General features: G+C 28.2%; 3 protein-coding genes across 21 annotated transcripts; 2 read left to right on the top strand and 1 right to left on the bottom strand.

Annotated features, from left to right (window-relative positions):
- Nucleotides 1–590: 590 nt before the first annotated feature.
- On the bottom strand, nucleotides 591–9296 carry sw (short wing). Of its 17 annotated transcripts, none has more exons than XM_035086716.1 (13): nucleotides 9085–9296; nucleotides 8680–8889; nucleotides 8497–8593; nucleotides 8290–8395; nucleotides 8076–8206; nucleotides 6946–7050; nucleotides 5570–5590; nucleotides 4214–4261; nucleotides 2546–2698; nucleotides 2282–2438; nucleotides 1829–2201; nucleotides 1508–1739; nucleotides 591–1376 (listed from the first exon to the last, which is right to left on the bottom strand). In XM_035086716.1, exons 2-13 carry the CDS (start codon nucleotides 8821–8823, stop codon nucleotides 784–786), a joined length of 2160 nt encoding a protein of 719 aa, XP_034942607.1. In that variant the 5' UTR covers nucleotides 8824–8889; nucleotides 9085–9296; the 3' UTR covers nucleotides 591–783. The 17 variants fall into 17 exon arrangements, with proteins under 17 accessions (XP_034942607.1, XP_034942606.1, XP_034942613.1 ...); XM_035086722.1 differs by having other exon boundaries at nucleotides 592–1376; nucleotides 6946–6981; nucleotides 9085–9295; XM_035086715.1 differs by lacking the exon at nucleotides 5570–5590 and having other exon boundaries at nucleotides 6922–7050.
- Nucleotides 9297–9510: 214 nt separating this feature from the next.
- Nucleotides 9511–10487, top strand: LOC118068953 (MICOS complex subunit MIC13 homolog QIL1). Of its 2 annotated transcripts, XM_035086736.1 has the most exons (4): nucleotides 9511–9592; nucleotides 9672–9746; nucleotides 9836–9995; nucleotides 10084–10487. In XM_035086736.1, exons 2-4 carry the CDS (start codon nucleotides 9733–9735, stop codon nucleotides 10270–10272), a joined length of 363 nt encoding a protein of 120 aa, XP_034942627.1. In that variant the 5' UTR covers nucleotides 9511–9592; nucleotides 9672–9732; the 3' UTR covers nucleotides 10273–10487. The 2 variants fall into 2 exon arrangements, with proteins under 2 accessions (XP_034942627.1, XP_034942626.1); XM_035086735.1 differs by having other exon boundaries at nucleotides 9575–9746.
- Nucleotides 10488–10889: 402 nt separating this feature from the next.
- LOC118068952 (pyruvate kinase-like) lies at nucleotides 10890–16264 on the top strand. 2 transcript variants are annotated; one of them, XM_035086733.1, is made up of 8 exons: nucleotides 10890–11103; nucleotides 12494–12529; nucleotides 13450–13794; nucleotides 13921–14107; nucleotides 14184–14705; nucleotides 14786–15124; nucleotides 15535–15691; nucleotides 15969–16264. In XM_035086733.1, exons 2-8 carry the CDS (start codon nucleotides 12503–12505, stop codon nucleotides 15979–15981), a joined length of 1590 nt encoding a protein of 529 aa, XP_034942624.1. In that variant the 5' UTR covers nucleotides 10890–11103; nucleotides 12494–12502; the 3' UTR covers nucleotides 15982–16264. The 2 variants fall into 2 exon arrangements, with proteins under 2 accessions (XP_034942624.1, XP_034942625.1); XM_035086734.1 differs by lacking the exon at nucleotides 12494–12529.
- Nucleotides 16265–17274: the final 1010 nt, after the last annotated feature.

The following is a 17274-nucleotide window of genomic DNA, read 5'->3' as shown; positions in this document are numbered from 1 at the left end:
TCTGGGGCACTGCTCTCTATACCTCAGATGTAAGGCTTATTATATTACTGAGGCATAATCGATTTCCTAGGTTTTATATATTACCAATTACATTCAGATATGCTTAATTAACTTTGAATATATTTTATGAGATAAATCAAATTTAAATATTGACTGTCAATGATCTATAACAATTAGTTTTTTTTTTTAAATCTATTACAAATTCGACATGAATAATCCTGTGATGTCAGCGGACTATCTTTTTTTACTATGTGACATCATTGCCGAATGATATCATTTGTATGTCTATATATGGAATAATTTTTATTCTAAACTTATATGTTGCAAACAATTAAAATAGTTATTAGAATGAAATACAAAAGTCTATATTTTTTTCAATTCAGTGGCTGTCTGTGTTGTGTCATGAGTTTTTTTTAGTTTGTTTTTCAATTACGAAAGTGTTACAAGAACAGTCTGTCGATTCAATATCTTTATTTTAGTTTTTTTACAACTATTTATACTTTCAATATACTCTATTTTATTTTAAAGACAAAATTACACTTTTAAATTTTATATTTATTTGATATATTTTTATTCATTAATTATTATTTAGTATTTATAAGTATGAAACAGAGAAAAGCTTAGAAATATACTAGGAAATGAACCCAAAAAAAAAAGTAATAAAAAATATAGAGCTCAGTATCTAATGACATATTAGAATATTTCAAAATTATTTTTAATTAAATCTTATATTATTATCTATATGAATAAAATTGCAAGAATTAAATATATCTAGAGTATTTTTTATCTTATTGGAGTTGATATCATTGATAACATGGAACTGAAACTAGACGGACCAGTTGAATTTAAGCTAGGTTTATCTAATTCCTCATCTGCTTGATTATTCTTCAAGTCTTGTTGAGTATACAAGAATTTATTCCATTCATCTCCACGAGGATGAGCAACATTTTCTGCCACATCATAGACCCAAATTTTTCCAGAATCATCACCAACAGTAACATGCAATCCACTGGGTGTCCAAGAAACGCGATTCAAAGCTGGACAGCCATCAACAATAACACTAGCTGTTGGCACTTCAGTGTCCTGATTGAGATTCCACAAATCAAGCCTGCCGGAATCATCAACTGCTGCAAATAGAGCAGGATGTGTTGGAGACCAAGCAACATCATAAACATAGTCGCCATTGTGTTCAAATGAATATAAAGGTTTATTTCCTTTTAGACTCCAAAGCTTAATAGTCCAGTCAATGGATGAAGTGAGGAAAAGATGAGAGAAATCGATACCACCTTGTACAGCATGAGCACTTACAGCTGTCACCGGTCCTTGATGTCCTTCGTATGTTTCTGTTACACCAGCTCTTATTCCATGACGACATGCTAAACAGACGCATAAAAAATATCAGAATAACAGTGAATATTAATTTTATTAACAGAAATGATTATTTGAAAATATATTAACTAAAAAATGAAAGATGTAAAAGTAGTTTGAATAAATGTCAAATACTAACCAGAATAGACAGTACCATCTTCACTACCAATAACGAAATTATTAACATCCCCATGCGGAAACGCTAAACAAGTAACGGCAATAGGCTTGGACTGTTTCGCTTGAAGATCTAAGGTTTCTTGTGGCTGAGATAACATGTCAAGACTCCATGAGCACATTTTACCATCTGTTGAAATACTTATAAGATTATGTGCGTTTTGTGTTCCAACGACGCTCAGACAATAAACAGGATGCTAAAATATTCAATAAATAATCCAATCAATTAACTAATAGAAAGCAATAAAACATGACTAATAAAAATAAATGAATGAATAAATCATACAGTATGTGCGCTAGCTGATAGTGGGGTTCGTTGAATAGGAGTTCGTTTTTGAACTCGATTATCCCATAATACAATTTGACCAGCATAAGTACCACCTAGGATTAAATTTGGATGAAACCTAGCAAAAGTAGTAGACATAACAGCTGATTGACATTGAAATATAAATTCAGGTGTTGTTTTCTTAAATTTAGTGTTCCAAACTAAACAAATTCCATCTGGATCATTTGGAGCATCTTCATTACAATTATATGAAGCTACTAGTAATTCTGGAAATTGTGGAGACCAGTCCATAGACGTTACACAACGATTGCGTGACCAACGTTCACAATAAAATGATCTATTCAACCATAATCTTTGGTGGTTCTTTTCATCCCTAAAAATGATGTAATTAATTTTTAGAAAATTTATTCTTCTATCTTATTATTTAACTTGAATAAAATGAAAATAACATACATTCCTTCCTCTCCATCGAGAGTACCAGTATAATCAGTATAAATATCTACACTTTCAGCAAGAGCTCGTTCTGCTAAACGACTTGTTTTATCAAGAAACCGTTGAAAGTCTTCCGAAAGTATGATCATCTGCTTTTCTTCCTCGCTAAGTTCCCGTACTAAACAAATAGATATAAATTATTATTAATAAGGTCATAAAGTAGTACAAGCATATAAAATAAATTAATAAAAACATTTATTAGAGTTGAATAAAAAAGGTAATAACCTTCTTTGGGTTTTTCTTGTTCCGTTTGCTGTTCAACTTGAGTGACTGCTGGCTGGACTTCTTTGACTTGTGGCAGACCATGAGGCAGAATTCCTGGTGGGAGTTTGCTTTGGAAACCATCCATATGCGGGAGACTGTTCTCCTCATCTTCAGCTTGGCCATCATCATATGTCAAAACTGTGGTGAATAAGCTACTCCCCGATATGTCTTCCTAATCTTACTACTCACACTATGCTCAACCTACTCTTAACTAGCTAATTTTGCTTTTTCTATGACACTTAATTAACATTTAACTATTTCTAAATCTAACTTTTATTTTATTTGACAAACTTTTAAAAACATCTACTAACTTTATATTTACTTTGATAATGATAAATACTACTGATGCTTGAATTTTATTATTGCTAAGCTTAAATAAAGCTTTTAAATCGCACGACTATTGACATGCAGTAACATAAAATGTTTATTTAAAAATAAAATTAATGAAGAAATAAATATGAAGTCTTTTGACACTTTTTATTCATCATGCATTAAATTTACTTACGTATAGAGAGTGACGGTAGAACATTAATATTGATATATTGAAAGCTCATTAATTAAATGATTTTTTATAAATGATTATTCAATTAATGTTAAAATTTATTTATAAATACGAGATCATGTTCCGTATCTCTCCACCCTCTATTTATTGTGCAAGTTTTATTAATGACTAATTGATGAGCAAATGGAGTAAAATATGATGAAAGTTTGAAAATAAATTAGCACAATTCCAGCTGACAAAAATATTTATATAGATATCATGCATCTAAGTTTGTAGGATTGTTAAGTATAAATGTCATCTCAATACTAATAATTATGTGGGTATAACATAAATACACTACTATGATTGGGATTTTTTTTCATCAATAACATTTGATTCTTTGATGCATGCAGGTATTTACTACACAATAGATAGAGAAAATAATTTCAACTACTTAAGCATTTCTATATTCTGACAATTAAGGAATTATTTAATTATTTAAACAAAAATAAATTTAAATTTTGATTGATTATTGTTTATAATTTTTCTATACTATTCTGATAATTTCTTTTAGTACTGACATTAATCGTGCATTTAATAAAATTCACAGGTAGACAAAACGGGTGTATCAAAAGATATCTTACAATAAATAAATTTAAATTACTCATGAAATTAATGTTAAAAGAAGATACTACTTAAAAAAAAATAAAAGTCAAAAGAAACAAATAATTATTCCAATTTAAATTCATTAAAAATCATCATTTATCATTTTAAAATTAAATTTTGATTTTTAATGAACTAATTATTGAATAAAAATTAATTTCCTTTAAGACTTGAATTTTTTTTATTTCATGTAATAATTAAACACAAATACTCAATACTGACATTATTTTCTATGAAACAAATAGCAGACATTTTAAACGAGCATTTGTGACATTTGATGAGCCTGAAAAGTCTCAAGACATAACAAGTGCAAGAGAAAGCAATTTTTAATGAACCTTAATTAATAAAGTACGTAATATAATACACATTAGACTTTTAAACAGGCTCGTAAATAAATGAATAAAATAAACGTGATAGTGATAATTAGCTCGAGATGCTCGTGACACAATTAATAAACGGATTCACCTTTAGAGTAGATCACCTACCTGTGAATTCGTCCTCCCACTCTAAACCAGGATTTAGATTGTACTCGTCTTGAAGGAGGGAAAAGAAAATTTCAATGAATTTTTTATCTCATACTTTGAACGTTCCATATAGACTCCATGCGATTGTCAATGGACAAGATTAACGATTAATTTGTTCATCATCAATCAACGTAATAAAATTCCATGCATCGACAATCGTTAAGAAGTATTTGGAACGAGTATTTCAAATGGGTGAATCAATAATTTATTTCATGCATTATAATTGCCCTGCTCAAAGCTCTAGCCTTTATTTATTTATTACTTATTATTTCTAATATATGTCAATAAGGTTTTATTTTAAATCCATTTTCAACTATTAAGCCATTTTAAATTCTTTGAGTAGTCAGAATACCTCTTCAAACAAAATACCCTTATCCCCAAGCATATTAGAATAGAATTTGCACCTTTTAAACCAATTAACTTTTGATAAATTTTATTGAATTAGTTGCCCAAAGATCAAGTTAGTTTGTTAGTTAATTACACTAATGTTATTGAAATTTTTTAATTAATTATTAATTAAGTAAAAGCTTCATTAAGCTTTGTAGTTTTACAAACTTTCCATTGATCATCAATTAGTAAAATCTAGATGTTGAAAAAAAAATGCAGTCTAATGAAGTAATTACTGCTAAATAATGACGTGAACATCATCCTGAGAACTCTGGAAGGTGCGTTAAGTTGTGACAAGATATTCATTGTAAATATATATATATCCTGGTGTCCTACATCAATAAACTTGAACTTTCATTTTATTAATTATCATATATTAATAATAAATAGAACAAGTGTAACTTTAATTTCACTTAATATTGCTTTTCATGCATAGATAAAAATTCACAGACACATTTTATAAATATAGTGAATTTGACATTTTTTATTTTTAGTCAAAAATTTATTTATTATCAATTTTGATAAATAAACGTGCAATTTTAATAATACCAATTTGAAGAATTGAATTTGAAATACGTGCATCAATAAGTACCGGAAAGAAAGAAGAGCAAAAGAGTAGTCGAGTAGCTTTAGTATTAGTTTCACTTAGGTATTCAACTTTGAAGTAATAATTGTTACCGGGTGGAGAGTATAATAAAAATGTGTCGTGACGAATTTATTTAAATAAATTTTATCTTTAATTTATAATTATTCATTACCTTGATTATTAATTAATAAACTTATTCTATCAACTTTGACTAATGTTTCATTGAAATCTGATAGGAAACTAGAAATCTGATAGGAATTATCTATGTAAACTATTTGAATAAAAAAATTTCAATCTAATCTGCTATTAAAAAACAATAAAAAGCAAGAGAAATCATAACTTACCGTAATAGTCGAATGCATGAGCTGAGGAGGGGAGGGAAAAAATAGTACTTAGTTAAGATACTCTTGTCTGAATATGATGTATGGTATGTGAACAAAAAAACCTCCCTACACTCAGAGCATGATTCTTAAATCAAGACATTTATATCAATAAAAAAAATGGATTTCCAAACGAAGCATGTAACTATTGATCAACAAATCTTGTCCAATAAATACATCTAATTATAAAATGTTGATTATCATCAATAAAACAATACTAATGATAAAAAAACAAAAACCAATTCAAATAATTGCATTAAAACATACACTGAATGTAGTAAGGTTTAATTGTATGTTTCGAAATAGTGTATATAACTATATTAATACTGACTGAATATTAGAGGAAACATACATATTCATGATAAAACTATCACCTACCTAGAGAATAAATAAAATAATTTATAGTTTACGTGCAAACATAAATAATTAATTCATTATAATAAATATTTATACATATATATATATATGTATGTATGTATGTTGCTAAATATTAAATGTTTTTTTTTCTTTTTTTAAATCAATGATCGTAGCCCAAAACTACTATTGCTCTTCTCAGCAAACCGGAAACTGAATGCCACTAATTACTGAATGTTTATTGTATATATGATAAGCAATATGACAATACATGCCTTGTCACACTTATGCTAACCCCCCTAAGTTTCTTCACAATCGATTTCACTATCATTTGTTCTTTTTTACAATTAATTTATCAACGAATTAATAATATTATTGATGAATTTAATTATAATCAATAAATAAATTAATGTTCATTAGAAATTACGGAAATACAGTAATTATTTTAAGTAAATAAAAAAATAAAGTAAGTTTTAAGGGTCCAAAGCCTGCTTTTTTTGCTGTGAAATAAATACTCAAATTCCGTCTCCATTTGAGTAATGAACGTTATTAAGTTTGTTAATGTTATGGGTGCATGTTCTGGTAGCATTTAATAATAAGATTTTGACAATAGAAAGGCGTAATAAAGCGTAAAATGTGCAGGCGATTTACCATTATAAGCGTGCTTATCAATGCCATCAGACTTATATTCTAATTTATTAACTATCAGAAAGAATTTCGCGATTTTGTATAATAATCTCAGAGCAAGGTGTTGATAATTAATCAAAGATCATTGATTAATTAGTTTTGATATTGAAGAAAGATGTCGATGATTATTATTATCTGACCAAGTTGATACTTGGTACAGTAAATGATATCAACATCTTGCCAATGATTAAAAACCAAATCTACCTCTATAATAAATATTAATAATAGTACAGATACAGTTATGGGAGGAAAGAATAAAAGTAGACAAAACATACATAGGTAGTTTGGTGTAGACCCACCTTTCCTGGGACGCCACCAGTCAGTCTCAAAGTAGCCTGCGGAGCAAGAGTGAGTTGGTGACGTTGTCGTACAGTAGGAGTAGACGGAAGAGGAGGCGGACAGTCCTTGTGTCCAACACCAGTTGTTTCGACCAAATGTATAATAAAAGACCAAGGGAACACGCGTATGTTAGATTGAACCGCAAAATCAGTTGTACCAATTAAGACAATTAACAAAATAATTAATAAATAAATTACAATTAAACATCACTTATTTTTTTTCCCAGCACAAATACAACATTAATTTGACGATACATAAAAAAAAATTATTTAATTAAAAATCATAAACAATTTTGAGTATATATAAATATTTTTGTCTAATTTTGCGGTAAAATCATCAGAAATTGATCATATTTACGAAATTTTGTCATATTTATCTCCATTAGGCCGATCATTTAATTATTTATTATTACTAATAATATTATTATTGTTATGATAATAATCATAATCATTAGTACTCTTATAATTATCTCGATTATTTGTTGCTATTAATAGTATGTATCCAGCCCGCTACCAGTAATAAATAGAAGAATAAAAACTAAATAAATAGAAATAAATTACAAGAAGATGAAAATGTTAAAAAAACAAATGGTAACGAAATGATTGATGAGGTATTGTGACTTCAATGAATGATAAAATATGTCATGAATTAAATAAATTATAATAATAAACCGCGCATTATGAAGTATTTGTCTTAGTAATAATTAAAAAAAAAAAAAATTAAAGTTAGATGTGTTGTGTAGAGCATACAAGATATACTTAAAGTAACTGTCATTAACATAAACGTAATAAGAGTTAAAAAATGTTGATTGTTATTGTTAAGATTAACATTATTATATGTGAATATGTAAGTTTCCTCGGCAATGTAAATAAATGATTTAAAAAAATAATTAAAACCTGAACTAATTAATAGTATAAATTAACAAAATAAATGAGTATTTTTAAAATATTTTGTTTCAGAATGATTGATTTTGCGGTTATGAGATTACTACTATTATTAAGTATATTACTTATATTCTAGTAAGAAATAACGTTCAGTGGAGAATTAATATTTTTATGAATAGACTTTAATTGAAAATAAATAAACTCACCGTCATGAGATGTCTGTGTGGTTTGTGCTGTCTGAGTTTGCTTGCTATAAACTACTGGCTCTTTGGGAGGAATGTTAGTGTGGGCCACTGAGACTATTGTAAGTTCTCGATTTGGTTTCCTTTTTAATAAACTAAAAAAATATTATAAATTTCATAAATAATTATTCTTGATATTTACCTTTAAAGAAATGAATATAAAAAATCAATATTATACCTGTGTGATGTACTAGTTGAAGATGGTTGCATACTTGTATCAGGTGTGCCACTTGTGCTATGATCTGATGTCAAAGAATTCATACTTGAAAGACTAGAGAGAACATCTACATAAAAATAACAACAAGTTAAGAATATTGCAATATAAAATGAAACATTTTAATGTAATAATAATAGATAATTTTGTTAAATATGGATTGTAAAGTACCAGATACTGGAGCTACTCCAAGGGATGACAGCATTGCATCCAATTCTTTACGTTGATCTTTGTCGGCACTGGCCGCTCGGCCTGTAGCTTCTTCAACCTTTTTTGTATTAGAAAATATAAAAATAAGATTAATTGTAATGAAAAAATAATAATTAAAAATAACAGATTGACAGATATGCATACATCTTTCTGTTCCTTTTCCCTTTTACGTCGTTCTTTTTCTTCTCTGATAGCTTGGAGCTTTGCCTTCTTTTGCTCCAATTGTGCCTTTCGATCAGACATCATTTTTGCACGGAGATTAGCGTAATTTTCTGAGACAGAAGACATTTATTTACACTTGTAAGGCGTTGATTTTATTGATTCCTCCCAATACCATACTGAGTAATACTACATCTATAGATGTAGGAAAGGTTAGTTTGTACTACTTGAGTTTTTATTATAAAAAATTCATGTTAGTAAATTTATGAATATTATTTGATGAATTACTTGAAAATTATTATGAAAAGAACAAGCATTTTCAAATTTAAACTAAAGAGAATAGTAATTCTAGGTTCAATGTACAAATAAGCTTCACTGTCAAACACTTACATAAAAATGTTCTCACTAGATACTTAGTAGCTATGTGTTTATACTCTTTATAATCAATAGTTAAAGGTATAGAGGCTACAAAAAATAGACATATTATTTTTATTTAATCGACAAAATAAATCTTTTTATGTATTTTATAAGTCTATCACACAATATCAGGAACAACGAGACGATAATTTCGTAGGTAATATTTTTGCCAATTTGGCCATTGCTAATTTCAAAATTCCCTATGTAATGGCCGAATATTTTTGTTTATAACGTTGGCATCACTGTTGAATGCGCTCTTGCGTTCCCGCCAATGAACTACTCTTTTCAAATGACATTTAAAACATTTTTTTCTGTTTTTTGACTTTAATCGAAAATAAATAAAAATAATAATTTTTGTTTATCAAAAAATTTAACAGTTTTACATCAAAAATCTATTTATTACTAAATTTCTAACTACTAATGCGTTACAATCGAGAAAACAAAATGGAGTTAATTCTCTGAAATACATTGTTTGGTGACTGTGAGTATTCAATATTAATGACATGGAATACTGCCTTATTTTTACGTAATTTTTAGTAATTCATCATTACTATTTACAGTAAATTAGTAATAAATATATCATAGTTATTGTTGACAACATTTTTTACCACTTATTAAGTCATGGGAATTATTAAGTAAGTAGTTAATGTATAGTCTTTAATACTCAATAACCTATAAACCAATTGGTTAAGTAAAAAATACACAATATATTTTTTAAACACAGATTTGCAATAAAATCCAGTTTGGCTGGTGGAATCGTTTATTATACTGCCCAAGAAGGTTTATGGTCTGATGCAGATCATAGTATAAAATTTTACAACAAACTTTACACTGGAATTGCTCCTTATGTTAAAGAACAAATGCCCAAAGAAGTTATGGATGAGGTAATAATTGTCAATTAGTATTTAATTGATAATTAATTCATACAAATTCTATTTTATACTGATGAATTATTTAATTACTTTTATTTAGCTTCCAGAACTACCTAGCGTAAATAACATGTCACAATGTGCTGGAGCTATGTGGAATAATGGAGTTAAATCAACTTTTAAAGTTCTTGTTGATTTACCTTCTTATGTTTCAAGTGGTATTGAATCAATTAAAGGTTCTTTAGAGAATTTGAATGAAAAACCTAAAACGATTCCTGATAAAAAGGAATAAATCAATGAATAATATTTTAATTATATCAACTAATTTCAATAAGAATAGTATTTATTACAAATTTATGTATATAGATTGTTATTAAGAATTGTAATTGTATGAATGGTTCGTTCTATTAATTATGGAATGAACAAATAAGAAACAGTCGGAGAAAAGGAATAAAAAATCATGTTTGTAGGCTACTCAATTGTAATAATGAATAATAATGTAATTAAGGAAAATTTTATGTTAATTTAAAAGTAATTCAACTATTTAGCATCGGAAAAAGCTGAATCGTTTTTAAATTAATCATATTAAGCAAGTGATATGTCACTCTAAGTATTTTGAAGTTGAATTTAAGTCATGATAGAAATGGATCCAAAGTATTCAAGTCAGAAATAGATTTAGTTGTTAGATTAAAGTGCAAAGAAGGAATTTTCTTTGAATTAAAGTTGTGAATTGACTTGGTAAATGATGCTTGAAATTATTGATACTTTGAGTGAGTTTCTCTCTGATGATACAGCAAGTAAATCAGGTTATAGATCAACAACAGATGCCGCTGAATTGTTGAAGAAAATTGAAATGTACATCAAGCTCTTAGGTATCGTGTTGTTTAAGTTTTATCGATTATTATAGCCGGGAATCTAGAAGGCTTAGAGAACACCACCGGCACAATAGTGTAACTGCAAGTTTAATTTTGACCTTCACTGTCCTCGAATGTTAAATTTCCGGTTAGTCAGCTGAATTTTACTGAACGAGTTTGCAGCAGTTCATCTATTCGAAACCAGGTCGTCATTTAAACTAGCCTTTTGATTGTTGTAACATTCAAAGCATCACAAGTATCTATTTAAGGTAATTTTTTAAGTTACAAATTATTAAAAATTTGAGTGATCAATATTTTAATTATCATTTATTCTTGGGTACTCATAAATACTAAAAAATAAAAACGGTTAATCATTATTGTCACGTCGTAGAAGCCGGTGATTTGTCATATAAAATCAAATAACATAAAAGTTTTTGCGGTTTGACACATCATTAAATACATAAATTTCTCAGAGTATTTGATACCTTTTATGAATATTGCATTTTCATTACATAATCGCGTGATTGTTTTATTCTCCCGTAAATAAAAATCAATAAATTTAAAAATATCGAACTAAGTATTAACTGATTAAGTTGAACTTATTTATTATCTTCGATAATTATTGTTAAATTTAAAATCTGAGTAATTTAGATGATGCAATTCTTTATAAGTAACATTGATTTTTTACTTCAGTCACGATGCTTCAAATAATTCGATTTTTTTTTTCTTAAGGTTAGAAAAATGAATTTATTTGAAATACTAAAGGATACTTGATGATATTAAATTATAAATATTGACAAAAAAAGATATAAAATAGATAAAAAATGTCTGGAGTAATAAATTAAAAGATTAAAATTGGAAAAAGATATTCTGCATGTCATAAAAAAAGATATGTGTAAATTGTTTTGTCAGCTATTGATAAATTAACACGTGCTCTTTGTGCATGTGAATTGCATATAATCTTTGAATAAAATTATTTATTGATATAGATCAAAAGATTAAAACTTGTAAGATAATAAATTGACTGATTAGAGAACTATACAAAAAAATTTTTAAGATCACAGAGGTCATAATCACACCACGAATACGAGTAACCTTGAAATGGATGCGATAAAAATCTTTACTATGAATCATTTTTGAAACATCTCACAATACTTTCTGTGACATTTATCAAATAATTGAACACACTATGTAGTAATTAATTGTAAGTTATTCATTAATATTTCAAGATACTTTTTAAAAATATTATAACCCTAATGAATACAGTTGAAAGAAGTTTAGAAAGAAAGATGTCTTACATTGGAAACTTGGTTAATAAAATTTTTTGGGAAGATTTACTTGAAGATGCCAACTGTAAATGAGTGTTTGTACATAAATGCAATATATAACAATTGCTTGTAGGTTGTCAAACATAGCCAAGGTACAAATTTATCAGTCCTAACTTTACAGGCAATTATAACTGTTATCCGAATGCGCATAAGTAGAAGCAGCATTGTCATATGTCTACGTCTGCTCATTCACGAAAGTCACGTTTATCCAAATCAAAGCGCTCACTATTCACACATAGCATTTTATTTATCAAATTCAATATCATTATCGCGTAAATTTTGTGTTAAAAATTCCAAACTAATTAAAAACTTATATCCTTTATTCTCGCAGCCCTTCAAAATGGTCTGGATTACCAGCGATGATAAGGTATCATACTCTTGTCAAAATTAAAGTGTTGACATTTTTTTCTTGTATTATCTTTTAAATATTTTTCCCTTGTTTTAAATGTTTCAAAAAAGCTTTTAGTGACTGGCTCTTTACAATTTAGTTTTTATTATTTATTCACTATTATTTTTACATAAATTTTGTATTTTTTTTGTGGCCATTATTTAACCTATTTTTATTAGATAATTCGTGGGTCTGGCTGCACAGTAGTTTCCAAGTCGAAATGTCTATTTTCGTTGTCCTTGACCACTACCTTTACTCAATGATGTACATATAAACCTACACTATGATGATAGTAAAAGTCACAAATTATGTAATGGAATTCACCATCATCTTATTAGCACCATTATTATCATAATTTTTATTTGCATATATGATATAATATTTCATTGATAAAAATTCAAATCAATTCATTTATAAATACGTTATATTTTATTTTATATTTTACTTTTTATCATTCATTAAATAGAATATTTAACCAAAAATCTTTCATTTTTGCATCGTTTTGTTTTTGAATGGGGTTGAAGTTACGTCAAAATCTTATTACTGCATGTTTATTATTATTTTCAATCTATTAAATGATTTTACTCTACTGAACTAACCTTGAGCTACATTGTATTGCAAGACATTGAAATAAAAACATGATTATTAATGCATTGTGCTTATTTATTTTGTTATATTTGATATGTTTCATGAAACAATTGATCATAAAAATTTTTATTCAATACTTCAAGATTTTTTTGCAACTCATCTTTTTATTTTTTACAGTAAATTATGGACGTCAATTAAAAGCCATTTAAATTATTTATTCTAATTAATTGTTATATAGACTAGAGTTAAATGCATCGTTATTTCTTATTGATTAATATAAAGCAGATTTTAATAATTAAATGATATTTCAGATGGACGGACCATCAAGCATCCGAGCACAAAATGCTCAGACTCATTTGGATCACATGTGCGCACTGGACACTGAGTCTCCGGCTGCTTTTTACCGGCTTTCAGGTATCATTTGTACAATTGGACCGGCTTCAAGATCAGTAGAAATGTTGGAGAAGATGATCGAAACTGGAATGAACATTGCCAGAATGAATTTCTCTCATGGATCTCATGAATATCATGCTGAAACCATTGCCAATGTTAGACAAGCTCAAAAAAATTTGTCTGAACGCAATAAAATGAATGTTCCTGTCGCGATTGCTTTAGATACAAAAGGACCGGAAATTCGTACTGGTCTTTTGGAAGGTGTAAGTAAATTCTAAATATTATTTTAAACAATTATTAAGTAGTCAAATTGCATTTTAAGGCTTTCTTTTTATTTTGTTTAATAACAATCGCAAAAAAGTTATTGAAAAATCATTAAACTTTTTTAGGGCGGTTCAGCAGAAGTTGAATTAGTCAAAGGTCAGAAATTCGAACTTTCTACCGACAAAGCTTATGCAGAAAAAGGCAATGCTGCAACAGTATATGTTGATTATGAAAATATTTCCAAAGTTTTAAAAGTTGGAAACCGTGTATTTGTTGATGATGGCCTTATTTCATTAATCGTTACTGGTGTTGGTAAGTTTTATCACATTATCTAATCAATAATATATAATTGTAAATAAACAATTTATGAAAATATTTTGAAATTTAGAACCAACTTCAGTTATAACAACTGTTGAAAACGGTGGAATGCTTGGATCTCGTAAGGGAGTTAATCTTCCGGGAGTCCCAGTAGATCTTCCTGCAGTGTCAGCCAAAGACAAGTCTGACTTGCAATTTGGTGTTGATCAAGAAGTCGATATGATTTTTGCTTCATTCATCCGAAATGCTGCTGCCTTAACTGAAATTCGCAGTATTTTAGGAGAAAAAGGAAAAAATATTAAGATTATTTCAAAAATTGAAAATCAACAAGGAATGACGAATCTTGATGAGATTATTGCAGCTTCTGATGGTATCATGGTTGCTCGTGGTGATTTAGGTATTGAAATTCCACCAGAAAAAGTTTTCCTTGCACAGAAATGCATGATTAGTCGATGCAACAAGGTTGGAAAACCTGTCATTTGTGCTACACAAATGTTGGAATCAATGGTAAAGAAACCACGTGCTACACGTGCTGAAACTTCTGATGTTGCCAATGCCATATTGGATGGAGCTGACTGTGTAATGTTGTCAGGTAATTTTTTATAATTTAAATAATTGTTATCTATAAAAGTATTGTATTAACATAAAATAATACTTATATATAATTTTCAGGGGAAACTGCCAAAGGTGATTATCCTCTAGAATGTGTCCGCACTATGGCAAATATTTGTAAAGAAGCTGAGGCTGCAATCTGGCACAATCAACTATTCCGTGATTTGTCTGCTAAGGCAGTTCCACCAATTGATGCAACCCACGCTGTAGCCATTGCCGCAGTAGAGGCTTCTGCCAAGTGTTTGGCTACGGCAATCATTGTTATTACAACAAGTGGTCGCTCAGCGCATCTCATTTCCAAGTACAGACCTCGCTGTCCAATTATTGCTGTTACTCGTTTCCCTCAGGTCGCACGGCAGGCTCATTTGTACCGGGGAATTTTACCTCTTTATTATACTGGTATGATAATTTTTTTATCATTTCAAGAAATATACAACTGAAATATTAAAATTTGTCTTTCGATAAAACAGCAATTTTATTGTTTTGTGTAAATAACGATTAGGATAATTGAGATAGAGGGTTTTGTCGTTAAAAATAAAAGTTTCGGGGAACTTTTGTCATTATTTTAATTCCAAGAATTTTCTTATATTTTATTTTTATCAAAGCATGACGAATATTTCACAATAAATTAGAAATTTATAACTTTTATGAGCAATTCCAAATTCATTCTAATCGACGCAAAACATGAAAAATTCAGAACAAAATAAGGCAATCGATTTATCAATATAATTAGATGTGTATGTTTATAATTTAGTTTAATAATGATGTCAAATTAATTACATATGAAAAATAATTTTTGAATTATGTAGATCCTCAACAGCCAGACTGGTTGAAGGATGTTGATGTACGTGTACAATACGGAATGACATTTGGAAAGAGCCGTGGATTCTTGAAAACTGGTGATACCGTTGTTCTTGTGACTGGATGGCAAAAAGGCTCTGGATTTACCAATACACTTCGTATAGTGTATGTAGAAGAGGATTTACTTCTTGATTATTCTTCAAGTCCTGTAGTTAGCGATGATGATTTTGAAGATCTCTCTTAGAAATCCCATGCATGACTTATTTTCTTTTCCACTAACAGTTCTGTTATGTTTAACTCTAGTTGTGTGTACTTTTTAGTTTTTCAATACTTTATTTCACATTATTAATTTACTCTTCTATGCTTTCCTATGTAAATAAAATTGTTGAGTAATTCCTTGTATTATAATTTATTATTAATCATTTACTTTTCTTTAATACAGAACCGTTGATTGAGCAGAAGAAGAGGAAGTGAAGTAAAACATAAAAAGAGAACGAAAAAAAAGAAGAAAAAAGTTTTGAAGTTATTTAAAGTTTCTAGCCTTAAATGAAGGTAAAATAAATTATTTAATTTAATAACAATACATTCTAAAGAATGTACAAAGTGTCGCCGTTCTATATTAGATTCAGTATTATTTAACTGTTGAAATAAATAGTACGAAAATAAATGTGCATTGAGCTGTAATAAACATTGTGTAGTATCCCAAAATTAATAAATTAATCAAACAGTTATGGATAATTTTATGTTTTTATTTAATATTTAAATTATCCTATTTTTATTTTCTGAATTATTTATAATTTCAACAAATCCTTTGTTGAAATATAATTTAAATGTACGTAATTGTTTTTTCATTATTCATCTCCTAGACTTAATTGTCATTCGAGGTTCATTTATGTTACATTAAAAGTTACAAAAAAAACTTTTACAATTAGACACGATATCGAACCCACTCAGCCATTAAAGTATGAACAATATTCACACTGAAGGGAACAGAAAGTTTCAATGATATTTTTGGCTCTTATTGATGGGATTTCGATAAATTATAGAGGGTCTTTTATTCGAAGTATTGAACATAAACTAAACAAGAAGTATCAGCATTATTATTAAACGTTTATCTAAGCTTCTGTACTAATAACTTTTTATAGTTAAAAAAAATTTTGACGTCATAAGCTGTGAAAGTTATTAAATGAGTAATTAAATCTCTCCATTATAATATCGTGATCAAGATGACCAAAAAAAAAATGCTTATCGTTCAATAACTTTTCATCCATGAATGATAAAGTTTTTTTACAATTTTACTGTTGATAAAAAAAAGGGGAAACCTCATGTACAAATCTGATTGATTAATAAGAGATAAAAAATAAAAATCATCATATTAACTGCTAATAATAATTAAACTTCCTGTGTAATTGTTATGGATAACAGGATAAGAATACTGTTTATTGCGTGTCAGATGATGGATAGTTAAATATTGACCCCGACCTTGTATGAAATAAAATCGTTAGGGGTGTGGTGACGTAAAGTAGACTAGATGTCAGATGACATTTTTTCATCAAGTTATAAAAATACTTTCTTCATCTTATCACCGGAAGTAATACAGATTTTACTATCCTTTAACAGTTCCTTCTGGTAAATAAAAATGATGAAAGTGCTTGTTTAAGGAGGAACACAAGATCAAAGAGACTCTAAATAGAGTGCAGAGAAAATGGAAAAAATAGTAAGATGTGTACTTACAGGTCATCTAATGA

The sequence above is a fragment of the Chelonus insularis genome, unplaced genomic scaffold (genome assembly GCF_013357705.1).
Source record: "Chelonus insularis isolate UGA/USDA-ARS -01 unplaced genomic scaffold, ASM1335770v1 contig_403_pilon, whole genome shotgun sequence".
NCBI lineage: Eukaryota > Metazoa > Arthropoda > Insecta > Hymenoptera > Braconidae > Chelonus > Chelonus insularis.
This window is presented reverse-complemented; position numbering and strand designations above follow the sequence as displayed.